The sequence below is a fragment of the Cervus canadensis genome, chromosome 18 (assembly GCF_019320065.1).
Source record: "Cervus canadensis isolate Bull #8, Minnesota chromosome 18, ASM1932006v1, whole genome shotgun sequence".
In the NCBI taxonomy this organism is placed as follows: Eukaryota; Metazoa; Chordata; class Mammalia; order Artiodactyla; family Cervidae; genus Cervus; species Cervus canadensis.
In genome coordinates this window covers 8,410,568-8,432,000 of record NC_057403.1, presented here as the reverse complement: position 1 = coordinate 8,432,000, position 21,433 = coordinate 8,410,568, and the positions used below count along the sequence as shown (strand labels likewise).

The window sequence follows — 21,433 nt, the reverse complement described above, 5'->3', positions numbered from 1 at the left end:
GCACCACAATCCAAAAGCATCAGTTCTATGCTGAGCCTTCTTTATGGACCAACTCACATCTCTACCTGACTACTGCAAGAACCATAGCTTTGAGTATAGGGACCTTTGCTGGCAAAGTAATGCCTTTTGTTTTTAACACAGTGTCTGGTTTTATCAAAACTTTGCTTGCAAGGAGCAGGCCTGTTTTAATATTCTGACTGCAGTCAGCTTCAGAGGTGATTACAGTAATGAATTCTTTCTCCCCGCCGCCCCGCCCACTGCGCCCCGAATCCTATCCTCTGGCTCCCGCTGTCCCCCAGCGTGTTCGCTCAACGCCCCCGCCCCCCGTGACCAGGTTCTGCTGAGTCCCCGCCCGCAGGCCGCTCCGCCCTTTCACTGCGCGTGCGCGCGGCGTCCCGCAAACCCGGAAGCCGAGCGCGGCAAGTGGAGGTCTCTCAGCTCAGCGTGAGTTTCTCTCTTTCTAATCATACCTCCGGCCTGCAGTCTCCTTTCCTCAGTATCCCGAGCCTCAGCTTCGCTAGTGACTCTAAATCCCTGCGTCCTTCCCACCATGCCCAGCAAGTTCAGACGTCTTGGTGCCCGGCAAAGGGGCGCCTCCATTTTGCTTTAAAGTTGCTCTGAAGCCGCTTCCAGCTTTTTGTCCACAGAGACGCTGCGTTTCGCTCCTCTTTACTGCTTCAAACCATGTACTGACCTCACTGAGCCCTCTGCCCTTCCTACACCGCATACAATTCTCTTCGGCGAGGTGGGTTTATTAGCTCCGCGGCCCCCAGCCTCGCCCTCTCGGCCCCTGGCCGTGCCGACCACCCCGCTCCCGGAGAGGCCGCGTTGTCTCCCGGGTCCTGGGATTCTGGAGAGCCCGCCCCGCTTCTGAGACCCCCTCCCTGCCAGCCCTTCTGTCCTCGCGTCTCCTCAGGCCGGTGTTTCTGCCCCGTAGGCATAGTGATGTTGCCCTGACTCGTGTCGGGGGAGGTGACCTGCGCCAGCCACGTGACAGCCGAGGTTCTTCCGTCCCAAATTCCACCCGCTGCTGCTTGGCTTTTGCGGGAACCGGGCTTCGTATTCAGTCGCCATCCCTGTAAATAGTGCGCGAGGCGTTGTCAGAAGTAGAGACAGCGACTCCTAGAGAAATAGAAAATGAAGAAAAACATGAGGGAGAAGCGATGGCAATGAAGAGGATTGTGAGGAACTTGTGAAGAGAGAACAACATGAAAAAGTGTCGGCCTTGAAGGTAGCGGTTAGGGGGAAAGTTTAGAGAAAAGGAGGATTTCCTGAGAGTTAAAGGTGAGCAAGATAGGGAGGTGTTGTTCGGTCCGAGTCTTTGCGAACCCTGTGTCTCCCAGAGTTCGCTCAGATTCGTGTCCGTTGAGTCCAGGGATGCTATCTAACCATCTCGTCCTCTGCCGCACCCTTCTATAGCCTTTAAGGGAGAGGGGCTGTAAATCAGGGGTCCCAAAGAGGGCAAGAATGTAGATGCAGTTCACACAGACAGCCCGCAAAGGGGATACAAGTGTTGGGACCTTGACTTACAGACAATATCCTGCTGAGAGAGAAAGGGGGCTCCTAGTGGTCGGAGGAGCTGAGAAAGGACGCTGAAAGGTAGCATAGCCACTTATGGGTGCCAGAGAGTTGGGAGGAAGGGCGGGCAGAGATGGAGGAAGAAAGGCAGAAATACAGGGAGATTGAGGATCACCAGGGAGGTTGGAGAGAAAGCATCTTGACAGGGAACAGATGGCAGAGAGGGGCTGGATGGGAATCAGGGAAGAAGTAGAGGAGGACAGGCACAGCAGGAGAGCAGAGGGGAAGAGGAAGGGAGACGAGAAAGAAGTAGGGAAACATAAACAAAATGAAGGGGAAACAAGTAGTGTGCAGGTGGTGGAGAGGACTAGATCCAGAAGAGTGCTGAATCGATTGTATAAGTCAATTATACAATGTATTATTAAGTCGTGATACATTGATTTTTGGCTTTAAAATCTACTAAGTTTAAAACATTCTTTTTTAAATTATACAGATGAAAATGAGAATTGCAAAACTTCTGTCTGTAAGGCTTGTGCATTTTGTAATTATCTGTATTAAAAGATAACATTCATATGCAGAGGCTATAGAGGTGGGGGCTGCGGCAGTGACTTGATTCTCTCAGAGGTGAGTCAACCCCTTCCCTTTTTCTGGTGTGGAGTAGAGATTAAGAGTCACGACGTAATTTAAGCAGTTAGTCTGATGCTCCATTTGCCTCTCTTTTATGTGATCTCGTAACTAGTGAGCTGAGTTGATCTGACGATGCTTCCCTCAGGTCCAGAAGCTGAGCAACAGTGATCCCTGAAATGATTGACCAAATTGGGTGTGTGGCAGTTCTTGGAGTGACTGCCCAGTTAGTATTAGAATTTGAAATGGATCCCAGTTTTGCAAAATGAAAAATGACAATAGTAGGATGGAGGCAGGAACATAGGCTCAGAGTCAGAGAGAATCATGAGCCGTCTTCTGTGAATAAATATCAATGTGAACCGATGCCTCCTACCTCCACTGGCTTCCCCATGTCCTCAGGGCAGCATCCTGACTCCTCAGGTTGCTGCCAGTGTCTCCAGCCTCATCCTGGGAGCTGACCCCATTCTCATGGTCAGTCTGTCCTGCTCAGATTCACTTAGTCCTTGTTCATAGACACCAAAACCTTCTCTGTCTCGAATCTTAGTTGCTACGTCTACCTTTGGTCATTATATCACTATTGCCCTTGCTCTTTCTGTTCCTTCAGGTCTAGGCCAGAAACGTCTTCCCCATCTCCTTCTGATATTCTCTGTCATGTTAACCAGGTTTACTGCCTCTATATTAATCACCTTCATCAGACATGCCCTTCTCCTTTGATTCTTTGGAATGTTTCCTCTTTTCCCTTCATTGAAGGATGCCCCCGTATTCCTCTTCCTTCCAGGATGTGTGCAACATCTCTCTTACAACATGTCACAGGCTATGAATGTGTGTTTTGCTGAAGAATTCTCAGGGGAAATGGAGGTTACAGGGTGAGTGATGATGGTTCCCGTATCTGTTCTGGACATTTCAACTCTAATTGATCCTTACCCCATGTGGAGACTTAATTACTCAAAGCAAAAAGATGTGAGAGTCCTAAAAAACCCGATAGATCTAAAAAAAAAAAAAAAAAAAAAAAACCCGATAGATCTAATGTCTTGAGGTGTCCCCATGTTTTAGTCTGTGGTGTCACTGCTCACTGCAGCCCCCAGGTCTACTAAGCTCTGTCCATCCAGGGACCAGCTGCCATCTTGGACAGCAGCTTTGCCTTCCAGCAGTTCAGCTGCCCAGAGCAGCAGATGCTGAATTTCCTGTGGTTATCTTGCATTTAGCTGTGAGCAGGGAGAACAGGAGCCAGTGAGTTTGGGGCCTCTCTCATCTTGTGACTTCTCAGTCCGCCTGTCTCTCAACTATATAACGTCCACAGTTGCTGACAGGTTTTCCCAGAGGACCAGGTTCTTTTTCTCCATATTCAGTGCCCAGTGTCCTTGGATTTACAGCTTGGGTGGATTTCTGTTGCAATATGCATGCCTAGTGGTCTCTGCTCTTTTTCAAACATGCATGGAGAAGAGGTAGAAAAATGGGAGAAGGTGAAGGGAAGCTTCGACGAGGTCTCCAGGAGGATTGTGAGAGCAAGAGTGGACCTTTTGATGAACCCAGTGAAGGGGTGTGTGTGTGTGTGTGTGTGAAACAAGCGTTGTTATGGGAGATGTTGGTCAAAAGGGACAGACTATGAGTTGTAAAATGAGTGCGTCCTGGGGAGGTATGCGCAGCATGCTGACCATAGTTAATCCTGTTCTGTTACTGCATGCTGGGAATTTGTCCGGAGAGTACGTCGTCAGTGTTGTCACCACACACAGAACATGGGAATTTGGAGGTGATGGATGTGTTGGTTCGTGGATTGTGATAAATATTTCACAGTGTACACGTGTCACATGGTCACACGTTGTATGGTATGTATATACATAACCCTTTCATTAGTCATCTCTCCCGCATCAGACACGCTCCTCAGGATCTCGTGTGGGGCTTTGCCCCAGGAATGTGCACAGAGCCGCAGATGATTCCAATCTGGATCCTGCATTGAGCACCAGGGCTCTTAGCCTCCACTTCTGAGACTGAGATCAGGCCCTGGGGGTGGGGAGGGCGCGCTGCTCTGAGTGGGGCTGGACCAGGGCCTGCTGTGTGACCTGAGGGGCATCGTGGGGTCAGCAGAGGTGCCCCTGCTGCTGTGTATATGAGGCCTCACCAGGAGGGGAGTGTGATCCAAGGGAAGGTGTGGGAAAGTCCCAAGTTGGTCTCTGTGTGGGAGTTGACTGTCCTGAGTCCCTCCTGAGACAGTGGGCACAGAGGACTTTCTGTTCCTCATGGTGAGGGCTTCCCTGTGTGTGTGCTTAGGGCTCAGGAAGGGGGTGTGTTGACTCTTAAGCATTAAACAGCATGCTTTCCACTTTCATGATAGAACTGTGAAGACTCGTGTCACCTGAGGAAGAAGCCCAGAAGAGGAGGAAGGTGAAAGAAAACATGTCAGGAATGGCTCTTTCTCGGGTAAGGTCGTATTCTCAGTGGGTTCTCAGTCTGTCCTTCCTGAAATGTCCTTCTCTGGACTCACTAATCGTGTCTCACTCTGGAGTGTCCTGTCTGACTCCTGTACATGCACACTCACCTGGGGTCTTCCCTCAGGGTCTGTCATCTTCACTTAGATCCCATCTCTCCATGACCCGGTGACCTGGCCCTTGTGAGGAGGTTCCCCTGGGCACCGTCCTGGGCAGGGCTTCACACCCATGGGTTGGAGACAGGGTCTCAGTGCTGTTGAGCAGCAGGGATTGCTTAGGGCCCATCTGGATGTGCTGTCTGTTCTTTGTCAACCAGGGTAAAGAAGCTGCATGTGGAAGTCAGGTATTAGTGTGCACAATACTTGTTAAAATCTGAAAAAGAGGGAGAATCTTTTCCAGTACATAGTACTGGAATGGATTTCATAGTACATAGATGCTGGAGAGGGTGTGGAGAAAAGGGAACCCTCTTACACTGTCTGTGGGAATGCAAACTATATAGCCACTATGGAGAACAGTGTGGAGATTCCTTAAAAAACTGGAATAGAACTGCCATATGACCCTGCAATCCCACTACTGGGCATACACACTGAGGAAACCAGAATTTAAACAGACACCCCAATGTTCATCGCAGCACTGTTTATAATACCCAGGACGTGGAAGCAACCTAGATGTCCATCAGCAGACAAATGGATAAGAAAGCTGTGGTGCATATACACAATGGAATATTACTCAGCCATTAAAAAGAATACATATGAATCAGTTCTAATGAGGTGGATGAAACTGGAGCCTATTATACAGAGTGAAGTAAGCCAGAAAGAAAAACACCAATACAGTATACTAACGCATATATATGAAATTTAGAAAGATGGTAATGATAACTCTATATGCAAGACAGCAAAAGAGACATAGATGTATAGAACAGTCTTTTGGACTCTGTGGGAGAAGGTGAGGGTGGGATGATTTGAGAGAATAGCATTGAAACATGTATATTATCATATGTGAAACAGATCACCAGTCCAGGTTTGATGCATGAGAGAGGGTGCTCGGGCTGGTGCACTGGGATGACCCAGAGGGATGGGATGGGGAGGGAGGCGGGAAGTGGGAGGGGTTTCAGGATGGGGAACACATGTACACGCATGGCTGATTGATCTGAATGTATGGCAAAAACCGCCCAATATTGTAAAGTAATTAGCCTCCAATTAAAATAACTAAATTTTTAAAAAAATAATAATAAAACTAAATGCGTGTATCTTGAAAATCTTAGTGTTTGGCAATGGAATGGAAAGTTGAGAAAGACTTCAGGTCTAGAGAGTGTTTCATTACATTTTCTCATTTAAACTGTGAAATCAAGTTTACTAATTTTTTTTCTTTTTGGCTGCATGGTGAGCCTGGGTGGTCTTAGTTCTGTGAGTAAGGATTGAACCCAAAATCATGCAGTGGAATTGTGGGATCTTAACCACTGGACCATCAGGGAATTCCCCAACTTTCCTAATCTTAATTAAATATTTCATTAATGGAGTATAATAATAAATTTTTGATTGTGTATACTTCATACACATACATAACTACATACCTCAAATTAAGGATAAAGTCACATTTAAAATATATATATCTTTATTTGTTGTACTGGGTCTTCGTTGCTTCAGTGGCTTTTCCCTCGTTCCGTTGAGTGGTGGCCGCTCTTGTTGCAGTGGGGGCTTCTCCTTGCATTAGCTTCTCTCATTTTGCAGCACAGGCTCTAGAGCGCGCTGGCTTCAGTAGTTTCACCTGCTGGGCTCTAGAGCTCTGGCTCAGGAGTTGAGACTCAGGGACTTAGTTGCCCCTCAGCATGTGGGATCTCAGACCAGGCAACAACCCATGTCTCTTGCATTGGCCAGTGGGTTCTTTACCATTGAGCCACCAGGGAAGCTTTCATATTATTTTTAAACACAGGTATTTTATACACATTAGAATAAATCTTCTGTATATTATTTTCTGCTTGTATTACTTTTTATTTTTTTGAACTACAATAAGATAATGTTGAGGACTTCCCTGGTGGTACAGTGTATAAGAATGTGGCTGCTAATGTAGGGTGCACGGGTTCAATCCTAGATCTGGAAAGATGCCTCAGAGCAACTAAGCCCATGTATCACAACTACTGAGCCTGTGCTCTAGAGCCTGGGAGCCATAACTCCTGAAGCCCGCACACTCTATAGAGCCTGTGCTCCCAAACAAGAGAAGCCACTGCAAGGAGAAGCTGGGTACTGCAGCTTCAACTAGAGAAACCCCACTCATAGCAATGAAGGCCCAGCATAACCAAAACAAACAAGCTTTAAAAAAGACATAGAATGCTGACTAACTTACTAACGTACAACTGATTGATTTTTAATGTCCCAAAGATGCTGAAATACACAAGTAAAAGAAAATGGGAATATCATCCCAGAATGTGTCAAAAGGCAACTCTTTGGAGTAGGAAATGGCCACCCTGGCAGGCTCCCATGGGGTCGCAAATAGTCTGACACGACTGAGCAGCTGAACAACAACAACCTTCACACACAACAGAGTGAGCTCTAAAACACAAATCTAAACCTCTGTCTTTCCTCCTACAGATACTTCAGTGACTTCCAGTAGCTTTTGGAAAAACGTCCTAAATCCATAGACCTTGTAGAAAGCAGCCTGTAGCTGGCATCAACCCTCTTTGTTCCCTGTGTCCCAGTCACACTGGCTGGTTTTCTGTTCAGTAAATATCTTCCTGCCTCAGAGCCAGCACTCAGGCTGTTCTCTGTCCTTACAACACTCTTCCATTTCCCACCATTTCAATACTAAGTGTTTCTTCCTCACGGAGACCTCATCTGATTTCTTGATGTAGGTCAAGACTTTCTGATAACTTCTCTTAGCACCAGGCCTGGTTCAGAGCACATATAACAATAGTAATGTTAAAATTATGGATGTAATTGGCTGACTGGCTGCTAGATTGTAAGCTCCATCACCTTCACTGCTGTATTCCCAGTTTGGGACACAGAGTTGGTGCTCAGTTAAATTTTGATTGCATGAAATAAAAAAATAAAGACAACTATTCTTGTTTCAATCAGTTGTTTGTTTCCATGTGCATGCATGAGTGCATGGATACGCAACTCTGGTTTTATTACAAAACATCATCTCATAAATATGCTTTATGCTTTGTAGCAGTTGCACTTGTATGTTAAGTGTATTCCATGACTTTAAGTTTTTCCTACCTCATCATATGAATGATGTAAATAGTAGTCAGATTATTGACATTGTGTGGATTAGCGGGGAGAGGGGGTGATTCTGTATAGTGACCGTTTTGCTGTTCCATTGCATTTCAGCTTCCTTGAACTTATCTCCTGTATTCTCTGGGAACTCTCTGTGGATGGTCTTTTATGTGTTACTTAACTCTGATTCCTTCGGTTCAGTTGTCTCTCCCAACCACCTGAACTCAGGTGCTGTTGCCTCATTTCTTAACTATTTAATATGAGTGATATCTTAGAGTGACAGAGTTTTCTCCCCAGTAAGGTGGACACAGATCTTTCTCTAACGTGCTGTTATGTTGATGACAAGTTGATATGGGTAAAGTCTTTAGAGTAACGCTTAGTGTGTGTGAAGTGTTGAGACACCTCTCGTCAGTGTGATGATGACATCCTCATCACAATCTGTGTTCTTTTAAAGCCGCTGTGGACTTTGTCGTCTGTGAAGACACCAGTCTTGCTGTAGCTCATCTAGACAGTGAATGTCACTCAGGGTGTCGAACATAACACTTCTGCATCAACAACCCACTGTTGATTGTAATTTGTTTATTTTTCATGTCTTGTCCACACATATGACAAATTCATGTTGATTGGAGGATATCATCATCTTATGAAAAAACAGGAAATTAAATTAGAGACCACCAATTTGCTCCAAATAGATTTGTATGAATCTATCAGAATATTATTTTAGCTGAATTGACCTTACCTGTCTCGCTTCTTCTCCTTTTCTGTGAAAATAAGAACCCTCCTCAAGGCCCGTTGGTGAAATGTGTTTTCATTTCAGGCACAGTTGACCTTCAAGGATGTGTTCATAGATTTCACTCCTGAGGAGTGGGAATGCCTGGACCCTGCCCAGAGGACCTTGTACAAGGACGTGATGGTGGAGACCCTCAGGAACCTGCTGTCTCTGGGTGAGGATCACTTTTCTTCCGAAGTGGTGATATACTTTGGGGTACTTCTGCATGTTTCCTCTGTGTCTCTTGGGAGCCCCTGTTTTTCTTGACTGAGTTCAAAGCCTTGTTGACTCTCACATGTAAGGCTTTGTGATTGGCATAGGAGTTCAAACTTGTCCTTTCTTCAGGTGACCTGCCCACTGTGTGATACACAAGGAGTTTTTCCACAGCTTGAGCATTTATAAAGCTCATTTCAAACTTGTGAAGGATTGAACCCATGCCTCCTGTATTTGCAGGTATAGAGCCACCAGGATGTTAAGGAAATTAAGTAGTCTTGTTTAGGCTTCAAGACAAAGCAGTGCATTCCTCTGACCTTCCTTCTCACCTGCCTGGACGCACCCTGACTGTGAATGCCCTGACTGCCTGCTGTGAGTGCAAGGCTTGTGGCACCATAAATAAGTTAGGGGACAAATCTTAAGTTTGTTCAGCCCATGGAGCGGCTCAGGCCAACCAAGCCCCAGGCTTAGCAGCATCCAAGTTTTATAAGACGAAACAAACAACATTAAGATGAAACCAGAGGTGCTGTTTGCTCACAGATTGATGATGATGTCAGTTTGTGTCCTGGGATTATAAGCAGGAACCCAAAACTGCAATCTTTGAAGTCTCACCCATGGAGTGGACACGCTGCCTGGGACCTTTTCTCAATTGAGACTCCAGATGTGCTGTGTCCTGGCACTTCCCAGCGCTGTTTGAGTCTGGATGTTGGTCGGAAGCCAATTTGATGATGTATCCTCTTTTGTTTCTATTTCTCTTTTCTTTTAATGGTAATATATTGAGAGTCAGCTAGATAATTCTCTATTTGTGTTATGTATTATTTATTTGTATACGGATTCCCTGGTTTCTCAGATGGTAAAGAGTCTGTGTGCAATGCAGGAGACCCATATTCAATTCCTGGGTTGGTAAGGTGCTCCGAGGCATGTGTAATCTCCCCAGACCAGTACTTGAACCTATGTGCCCTGCATTGGCAGGTGATTCTTTACCCCCGAGCCACCAGAGAACCCCAAAGCATGTTCCTCTACATGTATGTTGGGGCCAGTGAACTAGATAAGGTTACTGTATAGATAGGGAATTGCTGTATTGAATGGCTATTGTGTAAGTAGAGAATATTTCATTTACTAATTTTTTAAATTTACAGATGATGGTCTTTCTGTATGTATTATCCAGTGTAACTGGTATGAATTACTTGTTAATGTCATAAAATGGCCTATACGTCAATATACTGATAGATTTATCACAGATATTTATAAAAGTGTGTTTTGTTTTGGTTTTAAATCGTATGAAGGAATTCCCTGGTAGTCCAGTGGTTAGAATTCAGCACTTTTAACTGCTTGGGCCTAGGTTCACTCCATGGTCATGGAATTAAAATCCCACAAGGGATGTGGTATGACCAAAAAATAGAAAATTGTTTTAAATGAATCCTTTATTTCCTAATGCTGTGTTTGTTGTGCAGTTGTAAACTGCCCTTTTGTTCTTTTTTTTGTTCCGTCACTAAGTCATGTTTGATACTTTGCAACCCCATCAACTACAGCATGCCAGGCTTCCCTGTGCTTCACTATTTCCCTGAGTTTGCTCAAACTCACGTCCATTGAGTCAGTGATGCCATCCAACCATCTCATCCTCTGTTGCCCCCTTTTGCTTCTGCCCTTGACCTTCCCCAGCATCAGGGTCTTTTCCAGTGAGTCAGCTCTTTGCATCAAGGAGTCTGAGTATTGGAGCTTCAGCTTCAGCATCAGCCCTTCCAATGAATATTCAGGGTTGACTTCCTTCAGGGCTGACTGGTTTTATCTCCTTGCAGTCCAAGGGACTCTCAAGAGCCTTCTCCAGCACTACAGTTCCAAAGCATCGATTCTTTGGCACTCGGCCTTTTTTATGGTTTGACTCTCACATCCATACATGATGACTGGAAAAACCATAGCTTTGACTCTGTGGACATTTGTTGGCAAAAGTGATGTCTCTGCTTTTTAATATGCTCTCTGGGTATGTCATAGCTTTTCTTCCAAGGAGTAAGCATCTTTTAATTTCATGGCTGCAGTCACCATCCATGGTGATTTTCGAGCCCAAGAAAATAAAATTTGGCACTGTTTCCTTTTTTTCCTCATCTATTTGCCATCAAGTGATAGGACCAGATGCCATGGTCTTAGTGTTTTGAATGTTGAGTTTTAAGCCAGCTTCTTTTTACTGTCCTCTTTCACTCCATCAAGAGGCTGTTTAATTCCTCTTTGCTCTCTGCCACTGAAGTGGATTCATGTGCATATCTGAGACTGCTGATACTTCTCCTGGCAATCTTGATTCCAGTTTGTGTTTAATCCAACCCAGCATTTTGCATGATGTACTCTGCATATAAGTTAAATAAGCAGGGTGACAATATACAGCCTTGACGTACTGCTTTCCCAGTTTTGAACCAGTTAGTTGTTCCATGTCCGGTTCTAACTTTTGCTTCTTGTCCTGCATACAGGTTTCTCAGGAGACAGGTAAGTTGGGTATTCCCATCTCTTTAAGAAACTGCTCTTTAGTTTTTACATTATTCATTATTTAGTTTCTTTTGGATTATTTACCATTATAATATATTGTCTATTCTTTGCATGCATACTCAAATCTTTCAGAGGTGTCTGACTCTTTGTGACCCCATGGACTGTAGCCTGCCAGGCTTCTCTGTCCATGGAATTTCTTTCAGGCAAGAATACTGGAGTGGCTTGTCATTTCTGTCTCCAGAGGATCATCCAGATCCAGGGATTGAACTCTATAGTCTTTTGCATCTCCTGAAGTGGCAGGTGGATTATTTACCACTGAGCCACCTGCAAAGCCCTGTCTGTTCTTTAGCATGTAATTATGTATAAGTATGTGTATATTGTGTATAACGTATTTTTTTTCTCCTCAATTATGAGACAGTAGTATGTTTACTACCAATTAGAGCTAGTAGAGTGTGCTTCGGGGTCATGGTGTGATAATACCCTTTTCTTTGAGAGCTGACATAGGTTTGAACTATATGAATGTTTTTGTCATTGTGTGTTTGAAACTAGCCTACTGTAAAATTAATTTGAATTACAGGTGATCACTCTTCTTTTTTTATTTTTCTAAATTTTATTTATTTATTTGGCTGTGCTGGGTCTTTGTTGCTGCATGAGCTTTTCTCTATTTGTGTAGAGCAGAGCAGGTGCTACTCTATAGTTGTGGTGTGTGAGCCTCTCATTGCCTTATCTTCTCTTATTTTGGAACACAGGCTCTGGGTTGTGATGGCTTGTGTAGTTGTAGCATATGGGCTCAATAGTTGTGGCTCCGAGGCTCCCAAGCATAAGCTTAATAGTTGTAGCTCATGGGCTTAGCTGCTCCACAGCATGTGGGATCTTCCCAGGTCAGGGATTGAATGCATGTTTCTTGCATTGGCAGGCGGATTCTTTACCACTGAGCTACCAGGGAAGCCCGATTACTCTTTCTTTATTAAACACTATTCCTTTAGTGTTTCTTTTATTTTGAAAATCATCACTGGGAAGATTCATAATTCCATTTAGGATGGGTATTACTTTTGGTGTAAGATCATGTGTTCAACATGAAAGAATTTATTTATGAATTATAATTAATAGGATACCTATGGTTCTTTATATCTTGTAGGTATGTCTCATACACATATAAGCCAGAAATTACCGACAAAAGCAAGCAGTGATAAAGGAGAAGTATTTCACACAGTGATGTTGGGAAGACCTGAAAGCCATAAAATCACATATTTTTTCCTCAGAGAGGTCCAGGAGCATTTGCATGAATTTGAGTGTCAGGGGAGAGATGATGAAAGAAATTACAAAGGAATGTCTATAACTATAACCCAGAACAGAAATCTCACTAATGAAAGTGATTGGCGCAGTAGAATTGCGGCGGGAAATAAGCCTGTTGAAAATAGGCATGGATCAAACTTTCAAGATGAACTGCAGATACTTCAACCTGAAGGGAAAACATTTGAATGTATTCAAGCTGTGAGGAGTATCAACAGTACCACCTCAGATTTACGACTTCAGAGAACTCCTAGTTTCTGCACCAGCATTTCTAATATGTGTGAGAGTGCTGTTATGCACCCTTCAGTACTGGCACGAGACCAGGAAGCACAGAGGGGAAAACCTTACAAATGTACTGAGTGTGCCATGACCTTTGTTCAGGTCTCAGAACTCACTGGACATCAAGGGATCCATAGAGGAGAGAAACCATATAAATGTGATGTATGTGGAAAGGCCTTTAGTCAAAATGCAAGACTTATAGTTCATCGGAGAATTCATACGGAAGAGAAACCATATAAATATTACGAATATAGCAAAGCTCTTAGTGCACATTCAGCCTTTACTGACCATCAAGCAGTTCATACAGGAGAGAAACCATATAAATGTAGTTTATGTGGCAAAGCCTTCAGTCACAGGTCTTATTTTACAGTTCACTGGAGAATTCATACTGGACACAAACCTTACATGTGTAATGAGTGTGGCAAAGCTTTTAGTGCACATTCAGACTTAACTAGACATCGAGCAGTTCATACAGGAGAGAAACCATATAAATGTGACATATGTGGAAAAGCCTTTAGTCAAAACGCAAGACTTAAAGTTCATAGGAGAATTCATACTGGAGAGAAACCGTATAAATGTGATATATGTGGCCGGTGCTTTACTCGAAATGCACACCTTGGGATTCATCGTAGAATTCATACTGGAGAGAAACCATATAAATGTGATGAGTGCGGAAAAGCTTTTAGTGCCCATTCAGACTTAAGTAAACATCAAGCACTTCATACAGGAGAGAAACCATATAAATGTAATTTATGTGGCAAAGCCTTCAGTCTCAGGTCTTATTTTACACTCCATTGGAGAATTCATACTGGAGAGAAACCATATCAGTGTGATGTATGTGGCCAGTGCTTTAGTCGAAATTCATACCTTAGGAATCATCGGAGAATTCATACTGGAGAGAAACCTTACAAATGTAATGAGTGTGGCAAAGCCTTCAGTCAGAGTTCAGGCCTTATAACTCATCAGAGAATTCATACTTTAGAGAAACCGTATAAATGTGATGAGTGTGGCAAAACTTTTAGTGCACATCCAGACTTGACTAAACATCAAGCAGTTCACACAGGAGAGAATCCATATAAATGTAATTTATGTGGCAAAGCCTTCAGGTACAGGGCTTCCTTTGCAGTTCATCACAGAACTCATACTGGAGAGAAACCATACAAATGTGATGAGTGTGGCAAAGCTTATAGTGCACGTTCAACCTTTATTTACCATCAAGCAATACATACAGGAGAGAAACCATATAAATGTAATTTGTGTGGCACAGCATTCAGGTACAGGACCGACTTTTCAGTTCATCAAATAATTCATAATGGAGAGTAACCTTACAAATGTCCTGAGTGTGGCAAAGTCTTTAGTCAGAGTTTAGTCCTCATAGTCAATCAGCGAGTTCATACAAAAGAGAAAGCATGTGAATATGATATGTGTGGTCGGTGCCTTACTCAAATTGCACACCTTGGAATTCATTGGAGAATTCATACTGGAGAAAAATCTCACAGATGTAATCAGTGGCAAAACCTTTAGTGCATGTTCAGCCTTAACTGACCATTAGGCAGTTCATACAGGAGAGAAACCATAGACATGTACTTAATGTGCAAAGCCTTCAGCCACAGGAATCACTTTTCAGATCTTCTGAGAATCTATACTACAGTGAAAACTCACAAATGTAATGAATGCAGTAAAGCATATCATCTCTTTGACCCTCAGAAAAGTCACACTGGAGGAAAACCACACAAATGTATGTGGCAAAGCTTTGATTCTATGTCCAGACTTAAGTAACCATCAGGTAATTAATTCTGAATTGAGATCTTACCCACATCATGAATGTGGCAGGTGTTTTGGAAGGCATTCATTTCTTACAAAGCAAGAGAAAATTCATGCTGGAGAGAAGCCATACATTTAGAGTGCAGTCAATCTTAAGTGACCATAAGGTAACTCTTATGGAGGGAACCATATAAATGTAATGTGTGGCCGGGTCTTCAGTAACAGGTCTCCATTCACATCATGAGAGAATTCATAATGCAGAGACACCTTACAAACGTAAGGTGGGGAACATACTGGAACAGTACTTTACAAATGCAGTGGGGGTGGAAAAAGTTTCACCTTGAGTTGGATGCATTTGACAACAAGAGTCCATATTGAAGAGGAGTCATGGAAATGTGTGGGCAAGGGCTTTCTCCAGGCTCTGAGTGCACTAGACCTCAAATTACACGTCTTTCAGAGAAACTACACAGATACAATGTGCACGCTAAAACTTTAACCCAAAGTTCAAATCTATGAAACATGAAAGGATTTATATTGGAGAGCAAGCTTGTACAGGTAATTTTGTATAGTTTTTTTCATCAGATATTCACAGCTTGGGCATAAGGAGGTAATTTATGCAGATCAGAAACTGAACAGATATACTGAAAGTGAAAACACTTCTAAGAAAACCAGTATGTCTTCAAGATTCACCAAGAAATTCATATTGGGGAGAATCCTTATAGATATAATGAATTTGCTAAGTTTTTAAACCAGTCCTTACAGCAGGCCACACATCAGACAATTCATATTAGGAATAAATAAATCTTTAGTTCTCCAACATTAACCTCCAATACTATTGCAGAATAATTGTATTAAATATGTTAAAACTTATGGCATGAGGGGTATATTAAATATGTTGAAACTGAAGGACATGTAGGAAGATAGCCCAGTATCTTCAGTGTGTAATTAGTTGAGTTTTCTTGAGAAGGCCATATTACTATGACTTTTCCACAGTAGTTTGAAAACCTTCTATAGCTTTCTTACAGGCCTTTCTTGATGGTCTCTGCAGAGGAATTAGTAAGATGAAGAGTCTAACCTGATTAAGTGTGGTTCATTCATATCCATCTTTCCTGAGAAAACAGGGACACTGAATTATTCAATTCACTGGTGCGTGAATTGGCATCAGGTAAGGGCAGAGAATAATATAAAACTGTGCCATAATTTATCATGCTTGTTATGTTCAGGGTGCGCTTCCATACACAGACATGTTGTAGGACTGGGTGCTATACCATCTGGGTGCTATACCATCGAGAGAGTAGTTATCTAAGTGGAATTTAATCAAAAGAAATCAAATAGTATGTATATGGGTATGAGTGACATTTAACTGCTGCCATTACCACTTGCTACTGTTTTATTCAGAATGTATCATGAATCTCCTCTTTTGATTCATAAAATGTAATCTCCACAACCCTGGATGAACCATGTTCTTCCCACCAACAGGGTTTTATCCAACCTCAGTATTTTGTAACAGATGGTAACAATGCAATGTTAGGCTCTTGGGGCTGAAACAAACTATGAGAATTGCTTTCCACAATGGAACCAAAGAACATGCAATTTGGGAATTACATGTTCATAATTTGTACTTGCGTTACTCTTTCCACACTCTGCTTCAGAACATTCAGACAGCTGTAATTAAAATACCATAGCAGTGCATTTTCAGACTCAAAATATATTTAAACAGAAAAATTGTGGACTTCCCCAGCAGTCCAGTGGTTCAAATTCCACCCTGCAGAGGGCACAGGTTTGATTCGTGGTCAGGGAAGTAAGATTCCGCAAGACTCCAGGCAGGGTCCCCCCCGCCCCCCCCCCCCAAAAAAAAAGGGGCAAAAAATTGAACTTAGAAATTTTAAAGATCTAATTGATGTCGAATGATTCATGAATCAGGCAGCATCCTATCTAGTTCATTCAGAGGTGCTCAAAGGAACTGTACAACATGGAAGGTTTCTGTAGGTAGAAACTGGATAGGACAAGAAAATTATTCACAAACACATTGCTTCAGGTCTGGTCTCCTGTGCAGGGGTGTGGGCAGGTGGAGGGTGTAGCCAGCATCTTGCCCTGCAGATTACTGCACTAGTGTCCTGGAAATTCCAGTCAGTGACTCCTGGTCACGGTTTTAAGCAGGTAGACACTGCAATGAAGTGTTGGTTTGCCCTCCTGGAGGCAGCGGCTCCACCTTGGGCCTGTCTCTTCTTTTTACCATGGCCTGAACCTTGCCATGCCTCAGTGAGTGTGCCCTGTGTGAATATGTGTCTTCATGTCCTTTCTGTATTCCTTGATTGACATGAAGAGAAAATAAGCATATAGTTGTTGAGTCATGAAGTCGTGTCCAACTCTGCGACCCATAGACTGTTGCCCGCCAGTCTCCTCTGTGGAATTTCCCAGGCAAGAATACTGGAGTGGGTTGCCATTTCCTCCTCCAGAGGATCTTCTTGACCCAGGGATCAAACCTTCGTCTCCTGCATTGACAGGCAGACTCTTTACTGCCGAGCCAGCTGGGAAGCCCCAAATAACAAAGGTGAGTCTTTAAATTTTAATGTTATATATTCTAATTCTAGCATCAAGTCTGGGAAATGAAAAATACCCATTTCTGAAATGTCATTTGTACCACCCTACCTGAAAGTGAGAGATAAAGGCTTGTAGTTGGGAAATTATTTTAAATTTTCATTATGTAAACTTTTTACATTTGTTTTGAAAGACATGAAACACTTTTTTCTTACAATCTTCAATTTTTTTTTATTTCCACATATAAATTTTCAGTAAAGATCACTCCAGTGTAATGACTTCCTTCACTCTTATGATAACTTCACAAACATAGCCATGTGTATTAATTTCTCAGCCACTGTGCAGCAAGGCAAGGCCATGAGACCAGTTTTGTCAAATACAGTGTGAGTACAAGTAATGCATTACTCATCTGAATGACCAAAATTTTTTTTTTAATCACCAAATTTTTCTGTGTTACAAGTAAATCACCCAGGGAATTCCCTGGTGAACCAATGGTTTGATTTCTGTGCTTTCACTGCCCGGAGGGCCTGAGTTCAAGCTTTGGTTAGGGAACTAACATTCTGCAAGCTGCATGGCATGTCAAAAAAAAAAAAATCACTAAGAAAGACCCTTTGTCAATCTCCAACTGGATTAATTGACTCAAATGTGGCCTAGCTATTGCTCCAAGCAATTACTGGTGCGATATCAGTGTAATTTTCTACCAACCTGTAAATTCTTTTTTTAACTTAAGTTCTGTTTAATGTGGGGATGATTCATTTGTTCTTGGTTGTGCCGGGTCTTATTTGTTCGGCTCAGGGTTACTCTAGTGGTGCTTGGGCCTCTCATTGTGGTGACTTTTCTTGTTGCAGAGGATGGATCTAGGTCATGTGGGCTCAGTAGTTGTGATGCTTGGACTTAGCTGCCTTGCAATATATGATGTCTTCCTGGACCAGGGATCTAACCATGTTCTCTGGGAGGTGGATTCCTAACCACTGGACCTACAGCGAAGTTTCTCATCGAATGTTATATAAGCACCTGTGAGATCCATTGAGAGGAAGCTGAAACCATAAATAAATTCTCCCAGACCGAATTTTTTGTTCATTTGTTTCGTTGGTTGTTTTAAATTATGGGGGTTCTTACGGTTAACCATTATATGTCTTTGTATTCACCTTTTAATTTGATCTTTTCAGAGATACAAATAAAACTACAAGAAAGCTGTTTCTCTGTGTGTGTGTGTGTATGTGTGTAGGAGCACGCTAGGTCACTTCAGTCCTGTTTGACTCTGTGACCCTAAGGACTGTAGCCTCCCAGGCTCCTCTGCCCTTTTGTCTCCTGCACTGGCAGTCAGATTCTTTACTACCAGTGCCTCCTGGGAAGAAAGCTGTTGCTAATGAGCTCTCAAAATGTAGCAGTTTAGAAGTTCCTCTTATTTAAAGGATCCACCATCTGGCTATTGAGTAGCTCAACAGCCCCTCAAGGCGGTAAGAGCAAGACACGTCACCACAAGAGGGTGCAAAGAATGCAGCCTTCAAAATAGTCTAAGAAAGTGAAAGCCCTTGTACAAGTAGACAAAAGAAGATTAAAATAGTGGCAGGGACTATTAAGGGCTGGGACCCCTAATGAAAAATTCCCCTGAGAGCTGGCCCAGTCTATTTGACTGGCTGCCAAATATAACCCTGTGTGTACCTTCCAGACCAAGTTCTCAAAACAGAACAAAATGCCTAAAAAGATCGGGTAGAACATTGATATCACAAAGGTACAAGGAGAGAAACGCAGGTTCTTCTTAGAAGGACTTAATCCTTTAGGGTCAGAATTCTGAAAAGATGTTTTACAAAACTGGCTTTCTCTAGCCAGTTTTGGAATGTCAAAAAGAGCTCCTGTGTTGGCCATTTTTAAAGTAGAATTTCCTTAGTACCCAGTTAAGTACCCCTAAGTATAAATTCCATACCTCCATAAAGCTGGCTCAGGTTTGCTTGGAGGTTGGAGTCCTGATGTTTCTTGGTCAGTCCAGATCACTCGGTGTTTTTTTGTTTTCCTGCTGTGCTGGATCTTTTGCCTTGCATGGACTTTCTCTAGTGGCAGCAAATGGGGGCTACTCTGTAGTTGCTGTGTGCAGGCTTCTCGTAGCTATGGCAGTGAGCCTACTGTAGCCCACTAGGCACTAGGAGAAAAAGTGAAGGTCACTCAGTCGTGTCGGACTCTTTGTGACCCTATGGGCTGTAGCCCTCGGAGGAGACTGGTGGGGTCACAAAGAGTCGGACATGATTGAGTGACACTTTTCACTTTTTCTCCTAGTTTTCAGATCTCCCAGTTACTGGTTGATGACCCTGAATTTTACTTGGCAGTGTATTAACGGACTTAGTTCAAACACTGAGTGGCACTTGCAAACTTATCTGGACTTGCTGAGGAAGTGGATGGGTCCATGAGGCGCTTACTGATGTACCAAGGTAGTATCTCCAAAGCTCAGACTGGTGCCTGTTTCTCTCCATCCTGAATTCGCTTTAGGGTGCACTGTCGCTGGGGCACTGTAGTGTCTAACGAGCTTGATCCTTGAAGAACTGGGATGTCAAGATACTTTTCTCCTTACAGGTGTTAGTAGGAAGTAGCCGGTTGTAAGAGTTGTGTGTTTCACATTCTAGCTTGTCACCCTTACACAAATCCAGTTGTTTACTTAAACTGCTTAAATTAATTCTAATTGCAGGAATATTTCTGGGTTTCTGGGTCCAGCCACCACCCTACATTAACCCTCACCCACACCCAGCCCCGCCACCACATCAGGTTTCAGTTCCCACACCTCGGAATCCCTTCAGCCTCATCAGCAGGACTCCTGCTAAGAATAAACCTTACTTTACAGCATAATGATCCCACAGAATTTTAAGTTTTTACTTTAAAACTGTTCTGTGACAGTTACCTAAACTAGGGAGGAATCAATGGTGCAACACAGGACACGGAAGACCCTCAAGTACTTCTAAACCCAGACAAGCTATGGTGGGAACCAAACGGAAGGACGTGCACCCGCTCGGCCCCGCCCCTCTCGGAAGGAAGCTGGCGAGTGCCCTTTGCCCCGCCCTTCTCAGTGGCGTCCGCTCAGGCCCCGCCCCTCGGCTCAGGCCCCGCCCCCAGCTCCTCTCCCTTTTTTACCCAGGTCCCTGAGTTTCCAGCAAGATCCGAAACCGTGACTGCGGAGCTGAGGTCACTGTGGGGAGCGTGAGGTACCTTTTTTCCCCCTAAACTGCGCCTGGGTGTCCCCTCTCCTCCATTTCCGAGGTTTTCGGACCGTCAAATTACCCTCACCTGCTCCTCCACACCAAGTAATTTCAGTTTTGGTCTTCAGAGGCCGGACTCATGTATGGATGTGAGTATGGATGTGAGCGTTCTGCTACAAAGAAAGCTGAGCGCCTAAGAATTGATGCTTTTGACCTATGGTGTTGGAGAAGACTCTTGAGAGTCCTTTGGACTGCAAGGAGATCCAACCAGTCCATCCTAAAGGTAGATCAGTCCTGGGTGTTCATTGGAAGGACTGATGCTGAAGCTGAAACTCCAACACTTTGGCCACCTCGTGCGAAGAGTTGACTCATTGGAAAAGACCCTGATGCTGGGAGGGATTAGGGGCAAGACGAGAAGGGGACGACAGAGGATGAGATGGCTGCATGGTGTCACCGACTCGATGGACATGAGTTTGAGTAAACACCGGGAGTTGGTGATGGACAGGGAGGCCTGATGTGCTGCGATTCATGGGGTCGCAAAGAGTCGGACATGGCTGAGCGACTGAACTGAACTGAATTTACATGAAGTGAAAATAGGAATAATAGATGGGCAAAAATTAGGAAATAAAAAACTTTGGAAATAAAGGGTCCCAAAGAGTTGGACATGACTGAGTGACTGTGTGATTGGTATTCTTGTTGCCTTATATAAAATCGGAAATTCAGCTTCAATTCATTAAGAAAAATTTTAGCTGTGAATTTATGACTAAAAAAGAATTTTTTTTTTTTTTGGACAGTGTACAACTACAGTATTCTTCAGACTCCAGAAAAGGTTGATTAAGATGAGAGTCTTAAAATTAAAAAAAGAAAAGAAAAAGGTTCTTTCTGCATATGCAGTTAGAGAAAGCTAACTTGATAAAACACTTTTTTCAGACCCTGAGGAAACAAAAACCTGCCTCAGAAAAAGTTTGAGGTTGACGTTTATCATGTCCTTGAAACACACACACAGTCCACTTTGCCTCGATCTTCAGCCTTGGGTTAACTATGTAAAGGAAAAAAGGCTTTAACATTGAATGTATAATTTGGCTATAATCCATAAACTGATTCCCTACTTTTGTATTCTTGTAAAACCAAGAG

The 21,433-nt window shown here is 43.4% G+C and overlaps 1 protein-coding gene across 1 annotated transcript; it reads left to right on the top strand.

The window, feature by feature from the left end:
- The first annotated feature begins 376 nt into the window (after nucleotides 1-376).
- On the top strand, nucleotides 377-18,183 carry LOC122420610 (zinc finger protein 160-like). The gene is made up of 4 exons (XM_043435918.1): nucleotides 377-444; nucleotides 4,475-4,560; nucleotides 8,598-8,724; nucleotides 12,376-18,183. Exons 2-4 carry the CDS (start codon nucleotides 4,537-4,539, stop codon nucleotides 14,130-14,132), a joined length of 1,908 nt encoding a protein of 635 aa, XP_043291853.1. The 5' UTR covers nucleotides 377-444; nucleotides 4,475-4,536; the 3' UTR covers nucleotides 14,133-18,183.
- Nucleotides 18,184-21,433: the final 3,250 nt, after the last annotated feature.